The following is a 16,412-nucleotide window of genomic DNA, read 5'->3' on the forward strand; positions in this document are numbered from 1 at the left end:
TCATTTCTTTGTCAAGAAGATTAGTTAAGATCGCCGTTTATTTTTAATGCCACTTATTTCAGCGATGGAAAATAGCATGGAGCGAGCAGCACGTTCGACGTTAAGAAAACGTGTGCAGGCCGCGGGATAGATCCTTCTCAGCTGATATTGCAGCAGATTAAATTAATTTCGTTCAATTAATTGGTAGTTAAGATGTTTAGCGTTAAGTGAAAGAGTTTAGTCCCTGTCTTCCACCCTTATCCCTCGATTCTATAGCGCGTTTCGCCTATCTCTCTCTCTCTCTCTCTTTCTCTCTTTCTCGTTGTGCTTTCACATCCCCTGTTTATCTTTCCCTTCTGTGTCGAGCCAACTTTCAGCCAGTCGATGAATTTGTAGAGTCATGTGTAAGTCGACTTTGAAAACTTCGAAACAGACGAACAGGGATATTAAACGATGTCAGGGAAAAAAAGAAACTCCAACAACTTCGATCAACTCTCAATTTTATTTAAAAATGGAAAAACGTTAATTTTATACAATATAGTTTAAATTTATACAATACTTTGCCGATTCGCGATAAATACACACGCGAAAAAATACATCCGCGAATTCCTACGGTAATTAAGTACGCACGATATTCATACTAATTGTTTGAATTTAATTGAACAAAATGTTGATGGTTTCAATTAAGCTACTGATGGTTTTTCGAGACGATGGAATAATCACAGATTGAACGAGATGGTTAAAAAAATTAATGCGCAATTATAAATATTAAAGCTTGACGGAAAAGTTTGACCCTACGGTCCTCTAGCAGACATGATCGACGAATTTTCGCAAAATTAACAAAATCGACATAATTTGTGTTGTACGTTACTATTAATCGATAAATTCTCGTCATACGGTACGATAATTTCTACTATATCAACTTACGATACTACACTTTGCTCTATCGATACAAGGTTTGTCACGTTGTAATTAATTGTGAATTACTTTGAAGTTGAAACTTGAAGTTAGTTTTTCGTCAAATAAAAGATGACGGAAGATACACTAATTTATGAACAAATTTTCATTCATTATCGAGTAATTATTTCGCAGCTCGGATCTGATTAGGTCTGCCAACCTTTTCATTGCCTGAAAATCAAGAAACGTAGTTAGATTTATCGTACAATGGTAAGTTTCGTAGCTCCGTCGATATCAAATATTTCAGCCTGAGTTTAGTTGCAACTTACCAAGTCCATTTCTTCGTAAGAAGCTTTGGCAAAACTAGCTCTGATAGCGTTGCATGGTTTGCTAGAATCCTTCATGAAGACTGAACCAGGTACCATTATGATACCTTCTGTGATTCCTCGTTGCATAATCATCTTCCATGTGTCGTTAATACCGCGAACTTTGATCCAGAGGAAGAAGCCTCCCTTAGGTAACACAAAGTCTACCAAATCTGCAAAGTAGGAGATAGAAATATTTGAAAATGTTTCAATAATTCCAGCTTATTTGAAAGAAAAATAAAACATTTACTAAGTACAAATTGGTAAAATAAATTTCACGCGTTCACGATAAAAGTGTTACACTCAAATGAGCAAACGAATAACAAATGTAACAATGAAACTATCTCAATTACTTCTCAAATCTAAATTTCGAATTATTCAAACGATCTACTAACAAACGCGTATTAAGATCGAAATACTTGTCGAATTTTCCCGAACACGCACAATTTCTAATAGTTTCTTCAAAAGCGATTTCAATTTCTTTAAACTCAAGGAAGAAGTGTACGATAAGGATTATTTTGTTAGTCATACGAACCGTTCAAGTGTTTTTCAGCAAGCCTGGCGATAACATCCCTTCGCTGCTTATAAAACCGTCTTATCCCCATGAAATGATTCATTATCCCGTCGTATCCCCATAATTTCATCAGCCTGTACACTATCACCTAAAAAAACAACGGTCAATCGTGAAGAAACCGTTCCCTGTTCGCGTTCGCGCCGCCGATAAGCGCCGATTTATGTTTACATTTGCGATAAGAACCGACACGCGCCACCGTTGGTACAGCAATGGGCGTGCGTCCAATCATTTTAGTCAATGGTCCAATGATAATTGCGCGAAGCGTGCGAGGCTCTCCGTATTTTTCGCGGGGCTTTATCATTCCGGAGAAATAATATTTATGTCTGCACAATGATGCATAACTATCCACCGTATCTTTACGAAGCGTGCAGTGACATGCGTGATATCGATACATAATTTACATGCACATACACACACACACGCATACATCTATCTACGTATTCATTGTCTTCGAGCACATGCATATATACATTTATCTACGTATTCATTGCCTTCGAGCAATTACAATGATTAAAATTTCATATTATATATCTCGGGAATTATTGTTTCGTGTTAACATCGTCAACCTTCAGCAAAAGTTCGAGAAGCGAATTATTCTTGTCAAATTATTCACGAAAGAACGAAAAACGGAGAAACGCTTATGTTCCGTTAGAATCGGAATCAATAAGTCGGCGAATAGAGTAAATTTGTTGAGCGATAACCCGGACGAAGGGGTTGCGATTAATCTATGTAGGCAAGATCGCTGAAAATTACGTTTAAGTGATTCCAAACCAATCAGGATAACAATTGGAAATTTCTGTGTCTTTTGTTTCGTCCATGTCGCCACTATCTTATCCATCTTCGATAAGATCACAATCGTGAGTGAAAGTTGAACTTTGAAAGAAAATATTCGCCGCTGTTCTCGTTTGGTGACTGTACCATCGGCGGAGAACATCGGGAAGCTTTACGGGGTGGAAAAAAGCAACCCTACCAACCTGCGATAACGTAGGGGCGTGGAGGTGGCTGCTCTGCAAGTGAAGCTCTATGCTCGCTATCAGCGGAGCCGGTGCCGTGATGAATCCTATTCTGAGACCGCTGCTGATCACTTTCGAGAACGAGTCCAGCCTAATCACTCTGCCCTCCGTGTCCAACGATAAGAACGATTTCGGTTCCACCTGTGCGTGCAATTCGTTTCAACATATTATCAAAAACTGTCCACGGCCGACAGTGGCAATTATTCGGGCTATTATTTCAGGCAGTCGAACGTGGAATAACATTTAGTATGATTAATTTAGAAACTAAATGATATTTTGAGTAATTGGTCGGAACGATGATTGATATTCATTCGATGATTTTATGGTTTAAACTATTTTGTCACATGTTTCCAGAGAGATTGAAACGCTCTATGAATTTATACCGGTCAAAGGAATTACAATGTTTCATAAACATCGTGTAATAATGCCTCGTTCATTTTCTTTTCTCGCGAAATTATTACATTTGTTCTTTCTTTTCTTTTCAAACTTCGAAATACGTCCGAGATCAAGGGTGCGAATCGCCGCAAATTTTTCTCCGTTAGTGTCACTGATAGATGACATAATTTTTCTTGTTTACCAGTCTCGTCAATTATCAATTAATTTTTATCAATGCCGTAATTTTTCTCGTTGGATAATCTCCAGAGCTGTTTTCCGAGCGTATTTATCGTCCCATCTCTGGTTTAAACGATCTTTTTATTATTTTTTAATATCTTCGCGTCGTAAGAAAACGGAAATGAAAAAAAAAAAAAATGACAGGAGAAGATAAATGATGGAAAAACTGACGAGATAAAGTAGAAAAAGAAGAAGAGTATCACTTACGTCGTCGAAGTGCACGAAGTGATAAGGATCGTCGTCCAGAATCAAGAAGTTGTACTCGCACGCTAACCTGTATATCTCTTTCCTCCTTTCCAGAGGGATAATGATGCCTGTGGGATTCATCCCGGTCGAGTTTATGTACATTATTTTCGGCATTTTCTTGCCAGACAGCTTCCTGTTCCTCAACGTTTCTCTTAAAATATCTGCATCTACACCGTATTCGTCTTGAGGAATAGGGATTACTTCCGGCAAACCCTGTAATCGAAAAAAGATTTTTCCCTGATTCTATCTCTACGAACCACTACTGTGAAAATATTCTATACTCATCGTCGTGAGTGAGTGCATTTTGAAATTATCTATTATTTCTTATTACTTATTTAGCATTGAATTGAAAATGACGAACACTTGATACGTAGTAGGATGTTCATCGGAAGAAAATTAAAAGCATTAGACTTGTTAAAATACATATTTGTCGATTATCTTTTTTTCGAATAATTTTATCTCTCCCAGAAACATTTTTCCTATACGGCGTAAAAATCGATAAATTCAAGCGGACTAATCATTTACATGGAAATAAATATTTCTTATATCTTATCGTAATAATCGTAAAGTAGATAAATATTTCCGCAACTAATTTTCCTAAATTTATGATTCGATATCTCATGCGTTAGAAACATCGTATCTTCTTTCGTAGTTAACGCTTCGCGAATTCAAATTTTCGTTTCACTCTGTCCTTCGTTAAATAGCAAAAGAAAGAGCCAACATTTCTTTCTGTTTAACAAGAGCTCCGCTTCGACTTCCGCGATAATTCAATCGCGGTGAATCGAGAGAATCGCGACAGAGTTGAAAAACAGACTGGGAATTACTGACCACAACCTGCACGCCTGGATAAAAAGGATCGTGCACAAGGAGCGAATCACCGGGGCCGAGTATGGCCTCGAAAGTTTTGCTTAATCCGTCCTGAGCTCCGGAGACGATCATGATGTCACGGCTCTCCCATAGGGGAGGTGCGTGCACCCTCCTCTGGAACTCCCTCAGGCTCTGAAACCAATTTAATATCCAATGTCGTTAAACATATTGAAGGCAATTGCGTTATCTCAAAGCGCGGGGCAGAGGAAAAAAAAAAGGAAAGGTGAGAAAGAAGCGATTTAATCGCGAAAGAAGCGACTATTCGCACGTTTCTGATGAACGTAATCGTTGCCCGCTCAAGATGCTTGCCGCGTACGTTTCATCAAACGATGACTGCGAAATTTCACGGAACTTGGATATCTTCGGTATCTCGCGATACGATTTCGAACTTTGCGGACGATTTGGAGAGAAATAGATTCCAAAAAATCTTAATAAACGAACACGCTTACGTTATCAAATGAAATGCATTTAGAAATGAATTTAGATTAGATTACATAATATACTGCTGTAACAAATACGATCTAATAACAGTCAAGATTAGACCGTCGTTGAACGAGAAAGCGATGGATTAGAGAATGACGTAAAATTGAAGGACCGAGATTCCGCAAACTTCCCGGTATTTTCATTGATCATTCGATTAAGTCGCGACCCGGCAACATCCTCGACATCGTCAGCTTCCTGTTATTTTATCGAGCCGCGAATCCTGTGTTTGCACATTATCGTGCAGAAACGAGAGACGGCTAGATTCTCGCTAGGATCGTTCGTGTAACGAGAATTGAAGAGGTTCGCGCTGGCGTGCTGGCAATTGGAACCCATGAAACAAATTGCCCCGAGTGAAATCCAATTTTCAGTTACCTGAAGAAGCGGCGGGTATCCCTGACTGGGAATATACTGCAAAGCTGCGCCCAATTCTTGCCCGTCAAGGGTGAAAGACGATCCGTCGTTAAGTTTGATGGAGATCTCCTTGAAAGGGAAGGTAGCTTCATTCGGCATGCCCTCCGCCAGCGAGACCACGCTGCTCGACGCGGAATACGCTATTTTCGCTAGAAGACGAAAGCGCGAAAAAACGTTCGTTAGGAAACGACTTCCCTATATTTTTTTCTTCGTCCAACGATAATAAATGTAGGATCTTTGACGAGGATCTTACTCAATTCTCTGGTGGCGAGCGATTTCCTACATTTGGAGACTTCCGTCCTGAACGACAAGTAGTCCACCTCGAATTGCTCTTTCATTTTATGCATTTTTCGTTCGCGTTCTCCCGGTATGTGTGTATGTGTGTGTGTGTGTGTGTGTGTGTGTGTACCTTCAAGTCCGAACGAATCGAACGGATCGAGAGCGAAACGAACGGCAAACGGCAACGGGGAAACTATGGGGGAAAAATATGATTTTTTTCGCGAAAAATCCCGATATGCTGGCAAACACACCGCTGGCAGGTTGGACAGGAAACGAACGAGTGAGAAAAAAAGAGCAGGGAATCAAAAATGGATTAACAACACATTCTTTTTCGTCGAACACCAACGATATTACTAACAACACTGACAGCGCGGCTCGTTTACCCGGCTTTTATATTTAGCGATAACTTTGGTTGCGTCAGATAGCATTAACATATTCAAAAAGAAATACACCGTTCGTGTATTTAGATACTAGTAGCTGCCTCCACTATTTACCACTACTATCAATCTCCGTGGACAGACGTTGGGGGTGGATGCATCTTTTAGGATGATGAAAATGCTTTCGGCTTCGAGACGGTTTTTTCGTGGAATTCGATCGACGATGTTGCAAACAATGGACATCGATGCAAAAGACATCACGACAGGCTGTAAACAATTGGTGTTGTAGTCCCGACACGACGGTGACATTTTCCATCGGTGCACGATTTTTCGGATAAACATTTTCGGCAACTAAATTTCTTTGTTTCTAATAAAGATGGAGAAATTGTTGACCAAATGAAGCTGTGAAAATTTCGAAAAACTGTGGAATCGAAATTGAACTGATTTAAATATGTCTATTTAAAAATCAGCGCCGATCAGCCGGAACGGACTTTTTGGCGGGTATTTTTGAATTCTTAGAAGAGATCCGAGGAAGAAGGAAAATCGAGATTTTCGATGACACGTCATCAAGGCTTATCATAGACGTCTGACGAAATATGGAATATTTAACGTTCATCTTGATGCAACGAAAGATCAGCATTTCGTGTGCATAGAACGGGTGACGCTAAAACTTGGAAATAAAAATGACCCGGTTTCCTTCAACAGTGGCGCCGTTAATGCTCCGCGGAGCAATTACCAGTACCGATACCAAAAACTGCAATTATCCTTCTCGTAACATCATGATTGCAATCGAACTGTTGCAGAACGAAGAAGAAAGAAGGAAAAAAGAAAAAGAGAGGGAGAAAGAGCGAGAGAGAAGGAAAAAAAATATCGAACTGAAACTATATTACTATAGGACAAAAAAAGAGACTAATCAAATCGAACTAGCCATTTGTTACTAAAACTCCAATATCGGGATAAAATCCAATATCGCCGTAAGTAAAATCGAACAAAACACCGAACTTTCATACAAACCTTTTTCTACGTCTAACGATTACGTCGTCCAAGCACGTCGCGACGAGATTAATTGCCTCGTTACGAAATTACTCTCCGCCTGTGCCTTTAACTGTCTCCTGCCAAACATCATCCCAAGAACGCATTCCCTTCCGATCGTTTTCGAAGTTTCGTGAACATACGAGCGCCACCGGGCGTGTTTGCCACCGAGAACGTTCGATTCTATTTTCTTCTCGTCCCTCTTGTCCGATCACGAGCGAGGGGAATTCGAGAAGCAGCGATACATTTGTGGGAATACAGTTGCTGAGAAATAGATAAAACGACGAATGACATTGGACGACGTAAATGAATGTCGATTCCTTGCTCGTTCGCGACCGACGAACAGGCGAAGGACAATTTCTCAGTTGCATTATCAACGAATCCTACCATTTACTTTTATCAACGCGCGCGAGAAACGAAAGTCGTGGTCGACCGACCCTGATTTATTTTTCTTCCTTTTTTTTTTCCTTTTTATTTTTTTGCCTCGTTTAATCGGTCATTCCGTGCTGACGCATGTGTGTATGTAGCACGTGTAGTTTGGTTACAAAGATAACATCTTTTGTGGAAAGAGCATCTCCCACCAGAGGATCGTGGCAGCACGCCGGCTTCATTATTTTTCTTCCGACGCTAATCTCATACAAGGAGTTTCGTCAGCGTGAATCCATGCTGATGCAAGAAACACCGAACATTTACTAGACTGCGTTTCATTCTCGCGCAACAGCTCGTCTAATCACGTAGACGAAGATTACTTGACGGGGAAGTTTGTTCGAAGGATAACAACTTTTTCTAATAAACACGCTGGATAAAAGTTTGAAGAGGAAGTTATTCGATGATGCCTGAATACTTGATACTTTTTTAAGGAAAATCGATAAACTCCTGTTGTATCAAATATTTTTGGTACCAATTATTTTGCTACCAATAGGAACAAAGCATATTTTTGACGAAACAGTTCAGAAATTCTTCTTCCACAAGCTACAAAAACATTTCAACAAGATACGTTTGTTATAGTTATCAAGCTTGGATTTATTATATTTACACAGAAATTTCAAACATGTAATTGTTATTATATAAGCACGTATAAGCACATAGCGTCGATTACAGTCAATATTTTTGTTTTCAAATTTATTGACATCATACGCATGACGATATTATTGAACTACATCGAACTGTTTGATTATGCAAAATCCTAGATAACATCGGATTCACACTTTCAGTCGATTACATAATCCGCGGAGAGATTTGTGTAACTTTGTAAGAAATCGATCGATGTCGAAACGACGAGCGAGATTAAACAAATTCTAGAAAACTAGGAGGAAAATAATTGTATTGAAGTCGATAAAATCGGTCCCTTAATTTCAGTTCAGCAAGACTGACCGGAAGTGAAAATTCAATAACGCTAAGAGACTCGTACTCCGAAGAAAAAACTCGAACAAAACCGACACTCGTGAACCAGTTAGATCGCGTCACACGATTGCAATTTTAATTAATCCAAGCAACAGCCAGACTGGCATTAATGGAGCAACAATCACCTCCATTACTCATATACGCTCGTGTTACCACATTCGTGTTATCGTATTGTTATCGTACTGTGTATTCATCAATTTTATTAGGGAGATTGAAGTCGATCTTAGACACGATTCAATTCATCGGTTGAATGAACATTGTTAATATCCCCCCGATATTTTTATTGCTATTGAAGCTGCGTGCGTTTGAGGAACTTTCTCCGTGCAGTTGCGTTTATCAAGGACAGTAACATTGGCCAATTTGACAAATTTATAAAGAGGACGATTCGAGAAAGTTATTTCTTATTTCAAAAGTGAATACATTCAACTTTGTCTAGCAATAAACGGGCAACAGCCATGCGACGCAACGTTAAGCTTCAGTTGAAAGAAGAAAGAGGATATTGATAATTTCGTTCGGGCGTGATAACATTTAAGACGTGAAATTCATAGTAACTTGGAGAGATTAAAAATCTGTTTCTCCCGATCTCGTGGGAATTCCGTTCAAAAACTTGTTGATTCTCTTGTTTAGCTAATACGATAGTGCAATAAGATCCAAGATTGCGTTTGAAAGTTTGACGAGAGATTAATAACTCGATTTATTTTTGGTAACGATAATGGCTGAGAATGTGATCGGTAATTAGCTGTTTAGCGTTGATCGTACTGAATCTTTTTACAATATGTAACAATATCGTCAGTATGGAATGAAATGATTGATAAATAAATCGTACAGATAAATCTTCAAGGCTTAGATAGCAAAGTAACTAAAGTATAATGACAAATGTCATATACTTTAGTTACTTTGCTATCTAAGCCTTAAAGATTTATCTATACGATTTATTTATCTTCTTATCACGAACAATTGATGATCATTGTATTTTTCTTGTTCAACGTAATATATTCTTCCACTTCTGTATGCACATGATGCAACAGTCGTTATTATTTAACGACGTCATAAATAAGCCACGAGTGCGCTCGTAATTGTACGATTGTGAAAGTCTTGGGATTCTTTACTGGATAATCTAGTTATTTTTCGTGAAACTTGTTAACATTGCATTTTAGTATGTTCCATCGACACATGTCATGAGAACGGAAACAAACGTCCTTCGTCTCTAATTTTTAAACAAGAACCAGTGAGATTTTAATGGTAGCGACATCTTACGTTCATTTGACAGACTACAGCGCCAAATAGCTACTTCCGTAGATCTGAAATATTTGTCAATTTCAGGAATTCTTACAATTGTATGAAATATTACACAATCGGTGAAAGAAAGAGACGATGGTTAGTGGAAAAAAAAAAAAAGAAAATACGAGGAGTACTTAAAATTAATCCAACTTTGAAAAAGTGACAGTGACTGGACTAAATTTCGCGCGTCACTGCTTTACCCTTAAGTTCAAAGAATTCCAAGATGCATTTTCCTGCCTCTGAAAGTTCGCGAGATATCGATGAAAAGCGTCGTTTCATCGTTTCGGTGACCGATCGCGAGGTATAAATAAAGAAGATCCGATCGGCTCCTCCAGGGAGAAGGAACTGGTCCGCGGATTGGCAGGCGACGGAGATGGAGAAACGTACTTAACGAACGGAGAAGTTCATTAAAAGCGAAACGACGTTAGCCGACCTAAAATCAACTCTCCGACGATTCCGCTTACGCTTGCTTCCCACCTGAACGGCCCTCCCCACCTTTCCAATCCCACGTAGCAGCTCCACAGGTGAGATAGAAAGAGCTGCCGCTGGCCTCTCCGATGGTGCGGAGACGTCGAGCGGATGGTCGAGCGAGCGAGGTTCGACCGAGGCCGAGGAGGAACAACGACGACGACAACGGAGCTGCGAGGCGGCGAAAGAAAGAGGGAGAAAGGAAGAGGACGAGTGCTGGCGGAGGCTAGAGAAGGAGGCGGAGCAGGAACCAGCAGGAGAAATCGTGTCGCCAGTTCTCGAAAGCAAAAGAGGTGAAAAAGAAAGGGACGATAGGTCCGTCGATAGGAAATAGATCCTCACGATTGGCGGTAGAACGAGACGAGGTTGGAGATCGGGAGAGGTTGAGGCTGAGGCGCGCGAGAAGCGGGGGATGAGAAAAAAAGGCCCATCTCCTCACGGGAGATTGTCTTCCTTCGAGTGCTCCGTAGCCCCTTCGGTGCCGGCTGTCGTTAGCCTTAATAGAAACCACTCAGCGACTATGAATTGCCTACCGATTATGCTGCAAATTTCATTATTTTCCCGCTGGAAACGGTGTCGCCTCGCCCCCGTATTGGTCGATCGTCGTGGATTCATCGAGAGGAGGTGCCCGTTCCTCCAGGCTGGCTACCAACTGCCGGGAAATTTCCTTCGACGGGTGCGAGATTATTGGAAAGAATCGTGTCACCCGGTGAACTTTGACTGATCCGTCGCGTTACGTGCTTATCAGATAAAGTGGTTTTTCTTTTTCAATGTCGATTCGCCAGATAGATTGTTCCGTGTTTTGTAACCGCCGCAAATTATCGCTACGCTAGTGGCCGCCCGTAAGTAGTACGAGGACACCTGCCGTGCCTGGTCAGACCGCGACGCACCGTTTCGTACAGGCTGATCGAATTCTTCTCGCTGCTTTTTTTATCGTTTCTGTTACACAAACGCGAGTTTTTCAATATATATATGTAACTAGTGAGTGTTCTCCGATACACTTTTAAGGATACACTTTCAACAGTATCAAATTTTACTACAATCTTCGGAATATTACCACATAAAAAAAGAAGCATTGAAGCATTTCGTAGCTTCTAAGAAATTCTTCTTCAAGCTACGAAAACCCAAGCAACCAGACACATTGTTTAACTTTCCACAATATCGCCGTCGAGGCTGTGTATGTGTGTGTGTGTGTCTTCATCCTGCTGCTAAGAAAAATCCTAAACGATTCGATGAATAGGGCAGAAAGTTTCGGCGCATTCAGTCGGTTGAACGCTCACGAGAGATACACCGAGCGTTGTATCTTATTCCGGGGCGCAAACTAGGCTCTTCACGCCCCAACGTTACCTAATTGGGTGCACCCCGCCGGTCGAGCCATTATAACGGGTGTCAAAATACCTCTCTCTACCTCCTTTCGTAATCCTCCGTGCACCTATACACATCTCGACCCGACCTCTTGCCCCTACGGCCTGACCTTCCGTGGTTCCCTGGGACAAAGGAGTATGGCGTGCTTGTATCTCAAAGCGACCGACCGAATGGAATGCACAATAGAATTGTCGCCACACATCGTTTCGAGAAGTAAGAGACGTTTTCTTCACCTTGTCTGCCGCGCTATAAGCGTCTCTCAGAGAGAGAGAGAGAGAGAGAGAGAGAGAGAGACCCTCTAACAGAAGTGTTTTCCCAAGTGTAACAACATGTGTTTACGTATGTTTTCACTCCCCCTTGCGCGCCCCTCGCACCCTGCACCATCCTTTAGTTTTCCGTCTACGTCCCACCAGCACCCCTTTGTCGCACGTTCTACAACGTTTTCACATTTTCCTTAGCCTAACCTCCCTTTCCTCTCGCGCGGCTCTCCTTCTCTCCTCCTAGATTCGTAACTTCTCCCCTTGTTCCCCGTTCCTTTCTTCTCGTTTCTGCTCGTTTCGAGCAGCGTATACATAGCAATCGTCGCGCGAGTCGAACTGTACGGACAGGGAGTTGGAGGGGGGCAGAAGAAAGGGCAATTTTATTGTGCCGGAGGAGAGATGACGGAATCAACGGATCTGGGTTTCCTTTACAAGACGTATCGGTTACAATTCGGGCATGAACGAAGCTCGTTGCCACGCAGTGGGGTGGAGAATATTTCCTATCCCCCTTTATAGACTTCCCGCTATCGACGCTTCGATGCCTCGTTCTTTTCCTCACTCGTCTCCTCTTTCGTCGCTTCCTTTCGCTCCATTCTGTCGGATTTTTCATACCGATCGTCGTCGAGATTTTCCTTTAGAATTTCGCTGATATTTCGTGAAGCTCAGAACGCGAAACTATCTTCGATCGGTCGCATTCCTCGCGACAACGCGACTCGCGAATGCGCCAAAGGTGGCGCGGAGAGGAAAATTCTGATTTAATCGAGAGGACTCGCCGAGACGGTCTGGCGGGATGGCTGGAACCCGATTTGACCTTTTGACAGAGAGAGCGAGCTTTTAGTTGGCGCCTTTTCCAACTTCAACGGTGGCTAACGGAATTACACCGAAGGACCGATAATTGCTGATAATTCGGTGGAACTTCGTTAAGACGCTCATCTGGGTCGGGGCGAAATGCTTTCATTTGATTATTTCTCGATTTCGATAATGCGATTATCACGTCGTTGACGCTGAGCGAACCGATTACGTTTTCGTCTCTCGTTTCGATCGTGCCGCATCAGTCGAAACCGGTGCGCGTTAAATGATCATGCTAATGAGACGCGGGATGCGAAGCACACACGGGACACGAGTGAACGGTGTTTTCCCAATCGGTTACGAGAAACGGGGGTTCGAGCCCCGTGCGCGTCGTAGATTTCGATTAATTAGAAACGATATTGCATTTGTAACTGGATTGTTTCGTTTAGAAGCAAAACGAGCGTGCCCTTTAATTCCACGCGACATTCGATTCTTCTGTCAATTTGCCGCGAATATTTCTTTCCGCGGCACAGGCGAAGGTTGAAATTATGCAACGGTAGAAATTACTTTCGTATCGAACCAGCATTAAACCGATTACGTTCGAATAATGAACCAATCGAATTAAGATTAAATTCGCTTTTGAAAATGCGTCTGAACGCACCACTAGTTTCAAATCTTATTTCAACTATTAACGAACTCGCCCCGCGCTCTCTGTGCGCGCGTCCTCTTTAATTTGTAATTAGCTCGCGTAACGTTGCGTTTCGACTTCTTTGGTTCCACTTCGGATCAAATTGAAATTAAAAGAAAATTAACGATAAAAGAGATCATTAAAATAAGCTAAAAGAGAAGGAGGAAGGAGGAACGAAACGAGCGTTTCTCATTTCAAATACGGTGACGTACGAAATTACTGCTATTACGAAATAACTTTTACAGACTCGTTGCTAGATATACCTTCTGTAAGTCGAAGAAATGTTTGACACGATATTTTAATTCTTCCTCTGCTTAATACGGGAGAGAATGCATTACCGTATAATACCAAGCAACAAAGTTATGATAATTTATCGTCTTACAATAGTAACATTCCAATCATTTCTACACGTTGAATTTTCTGCAAATTACACGGTTAATGAAATAAAATAAAACTTGAAAATTTGTTGTACAACGCGTTATACATTCTCGGTCAAAAGATTCGAATTGTATTAAATATTTCATACGGATCGAAATTCTGATTAATTACGAAATAACTTTTACAGACTCGTTGCTAGATATACCTTCTGTAAGTCGAAGAAATGTTTGACACGATATTTTAATTCTTTCTCTGCTTAATACGAAAGAGAATGCATTACCATATAATACCAAGCAACAAAGTTACGATAATTTATCGTCCTACGATAGTAACATTCCAATCATTTCTACACGTTGAATTTTCTGCAAATTACACGGTTAATGAAATAAAATAAAACTTGGAAATTTGTTGTACAACGCGTTATACATTCTCGGTCGAAAGATTCGAATCGTATTAAATATTTCATACGGATCGAAACTCTGATTAATTACATTTAAAAACGAAACGCTGCAATTATAACGTTCCTCTGTTTGTTTCGTCCAAAAAGTTGAGAAACAAAACGTGCAGTTACAATGCTCTCGTTTCTCTGTTTGTTTCGTTCACAGAAATCAAAAGAAATTCACGCGAACGTTTCCGTAAATCGCTTCTGTATTTAAAACTACGTGAGAAGCTCGCCTTGCAGTCATCAGCAGTGCGAGTAGAACGAGGAGGCAACCCTCGTGAAACGTCTCCGATTGCACTCTTCATCCTAATTAGGTTTACGAGGCTTTGCGCCTCGACCAGCCACCAATTATTGGTAATTGCGTAAAGATGTCACTTGGTAAGCGGATTGTTGGCGGTTTTACAGCATTGTACTCTTCTAAGCCACACCACAGGGCTGACAAGAGAGGAAGGGGACCCGTTGGTTCCCGCTTGCCCCTCGAGCGACCCCGACAATGAGGCAACACGCTTCCAAGTTTCTCTCTTGCCGTTCCGTTTCCTCGTTCAATCTCATTTTTCCATTGACCGAAAGGGCAAGAAACTGTTTTCCTTTCATCCACAAAAAGGACACGATCGAACAGATCACCGTGTAATAGTATCGATTCCTCGGTTCGGCTCTTTGATTCGAGAACCTCTGATTCTTGCAACTTGATTTTCTTCCATTCTCGTTTCGTCGTTGCGGCGATTCAAATTTCAACGATTCAAAAGGCCCGTTTCAAAGTGGGCCCGTTGCAATTGCAATTATTAATTTCCAATATTGCCAGAGCGAAATGTAAGAAATAATTGCAACACTAAGGAATATATAGTGAAAGATAGAAATTTAGCTTTCTATTTAATTTGGGAAAAGTTTTCCATCGTTCCACGTCGATGACTATCGTTACAATTTCGGATAGCTTTTGACTTTATATAAATATGTGGATAATTTCTTTCTTTCTGATAAACTACAATTTGATATTCGAGAACAAGGAAACCAGGTGTCGTTCTGTCACTTGAACTCGAGCATAAATTACCGAATGGCTCTGGATTCACCTCGCGTAGCGCGCAGTCACGTTGATTAAAGATCACCCTGCCCATAATGATCCGACGAAAAAAGTTTGATAGAGTTCTAACTGTATACACGGACACGGTGGAAAGATGTTTGTAAGCAGGTTGCAGCTACAGTGTCGCTTTAATTAAACTCCGGGCTATTACGACTGCTGAATATTTAATAGCTCGTTAGAAAAATAAAGCGAGAAACAGGCTGTAACGAATTCAGCAACTCCTCGGTAGCCTCGCTGGATCTGCGTCAAGCAGAGGCAGGTAATTAGAGATGACACCTTACACGAGTAGACGGATCTACACCTCTCTCTCTCTCTCTCTCTCTCTCTCTCTCTCTCTCTCTCTCTACCGTGGAAAATACTCGGTCTCTCGATTTCTGGAAAATTCTCGGGGACATCGAGGCGCGTCGATACGGTTACAGGAATAATTGCACGTGGAGCGCGTTTCCATCGCAATACGCCGCGTCATGATTCTTAAGCCCGAGTGTCAACGGATAACCGGCTCTTTGCGCCGCATCGGGCCCGCGCAGAAATTAAATTAGCTTCTCACGGTGAAATTGAAAAATCTCTTAAACCGAGGCAACGTGAGCAAAAGTGGCTGGATGGGGAAATAGAAGAAGGGATAAGCAGCAGAGCCGAAAGAAAGAGCAAGAACGAGAGAGAGAGAGAGAGAGAAAGAGAGAGGGGAACGGCCGGGGTAAAAACTCAGGGCACCGCGAAAACTCGTTTAAAGATGAAAGGCCGGCTAACGACTTATTTTCGATAAGGAAAAGTTAAGGCACTTGCCCCTCGCCACCATCACATCCAACTCTCGGCTCGAGCCCTCTGCGGCTCCTCGCTTGAAAACGGAGGGGTGAAAACTTGAAGCGTCGCTCGCGAGGGGTAGTTCTCCAGCGGCGTGCTTCTTCCTTCGTTCGTCTCTTCGCCTCTTCGTTCCTTTTCCCTTCCTCGACACTCCGCTGCTCTCTCTCTCTCTCTCTCTCTCTCGCATTCCACTCGCTCCTGAACATCGTGGCAAAAACACAACAGTTGCGCGGAACTCAACTCAATTGCTATGTCAAAACGATGTGAAATGGGATTGATGTAATTTGGTTAGGCGCGCGCGACCCCCTCCGCCACGTTGTCCC

At 41.7% G+C, this 16,412-nt stretch overlaps 1 protein-coding gene across 1 annotated transcript; it reads right to left on the reverse strand.

Moving 5' to 3' along the window:
* Positions 1-465: 465 nt before the first annotated feature.
* LOC122534278 (kynurenine/alpha-aminoadipate aminotransferase, mitochondrial-like) lies at positions 466-6,109 on the reverse strand. The gene is made up of 8 exons (XM_043664765.1): positions 5,701-6,109; positions 5,409-5,596; positions 4,515-4,685; positions 3,648-3,899; positions 2,790-2,969; positions 1,777-1,903; positions 1,206-1,414; positions 466-1,107 (listed from the first exon to the last, which is right to left on the reverse strand). The coding sequence occupies exons 1-8, from the start codon at positions 5,792-5,794 to the stop codon at positions 1,024-1,026; spliced, it is 1,305 nt and encodes a 434-aa protein (XP_043520700.1). The 5' UTR covers positions 5,795-6,109; the 3' UTR covers positions 466-1,023.
* Positions 6,110-16,412: the final 10,303 nt, after the last annotated feature.

Source organism: Frieseomelitta varia, unplaced genomic scaffold (assembly GCF_011392965.1).
Source record: "Frieseomelitta varia isolate USP_RPSP 00005682 unplaced genomic scaffold, Fvar_1.2 scaffold_582, whole genome shotgun sequence".
In the NCBI taxonomy this organism is placed as follows: domain Eukaryota; kingdom Metazoa; phylum Arthropoda; class Insecta; order Hymenoptera; family Apidae; genus Frieseomelitta; species Frieseomelitta varia.

Excerpts from the sequence above, each read along its gene's own strand:
- LOC122534278 (XM_043664765.1), bottom strand. The coding sequence starts at position 5,794 with ATGCATAAAATGAAAGAGCAATTCGAGGTGGACTACTTGTCGTTCAGG. Across the intron at positions 4,686-5,408 it reads GATACCCGCCGCTTCTTCAG|AGCCTGAGGGAGTTCCAGAG; the intron begins GTAACTGAAAAT and ends AATTGGTTTCAG. Across the intron at positions 3,900-4,514 it reads ATCCAGGCGTGCAGGTTGTG|GGTTTGCCGGAAGTAATCCC; the intron begins GTCAGTAATTCC and ends TTTCGATTACAG.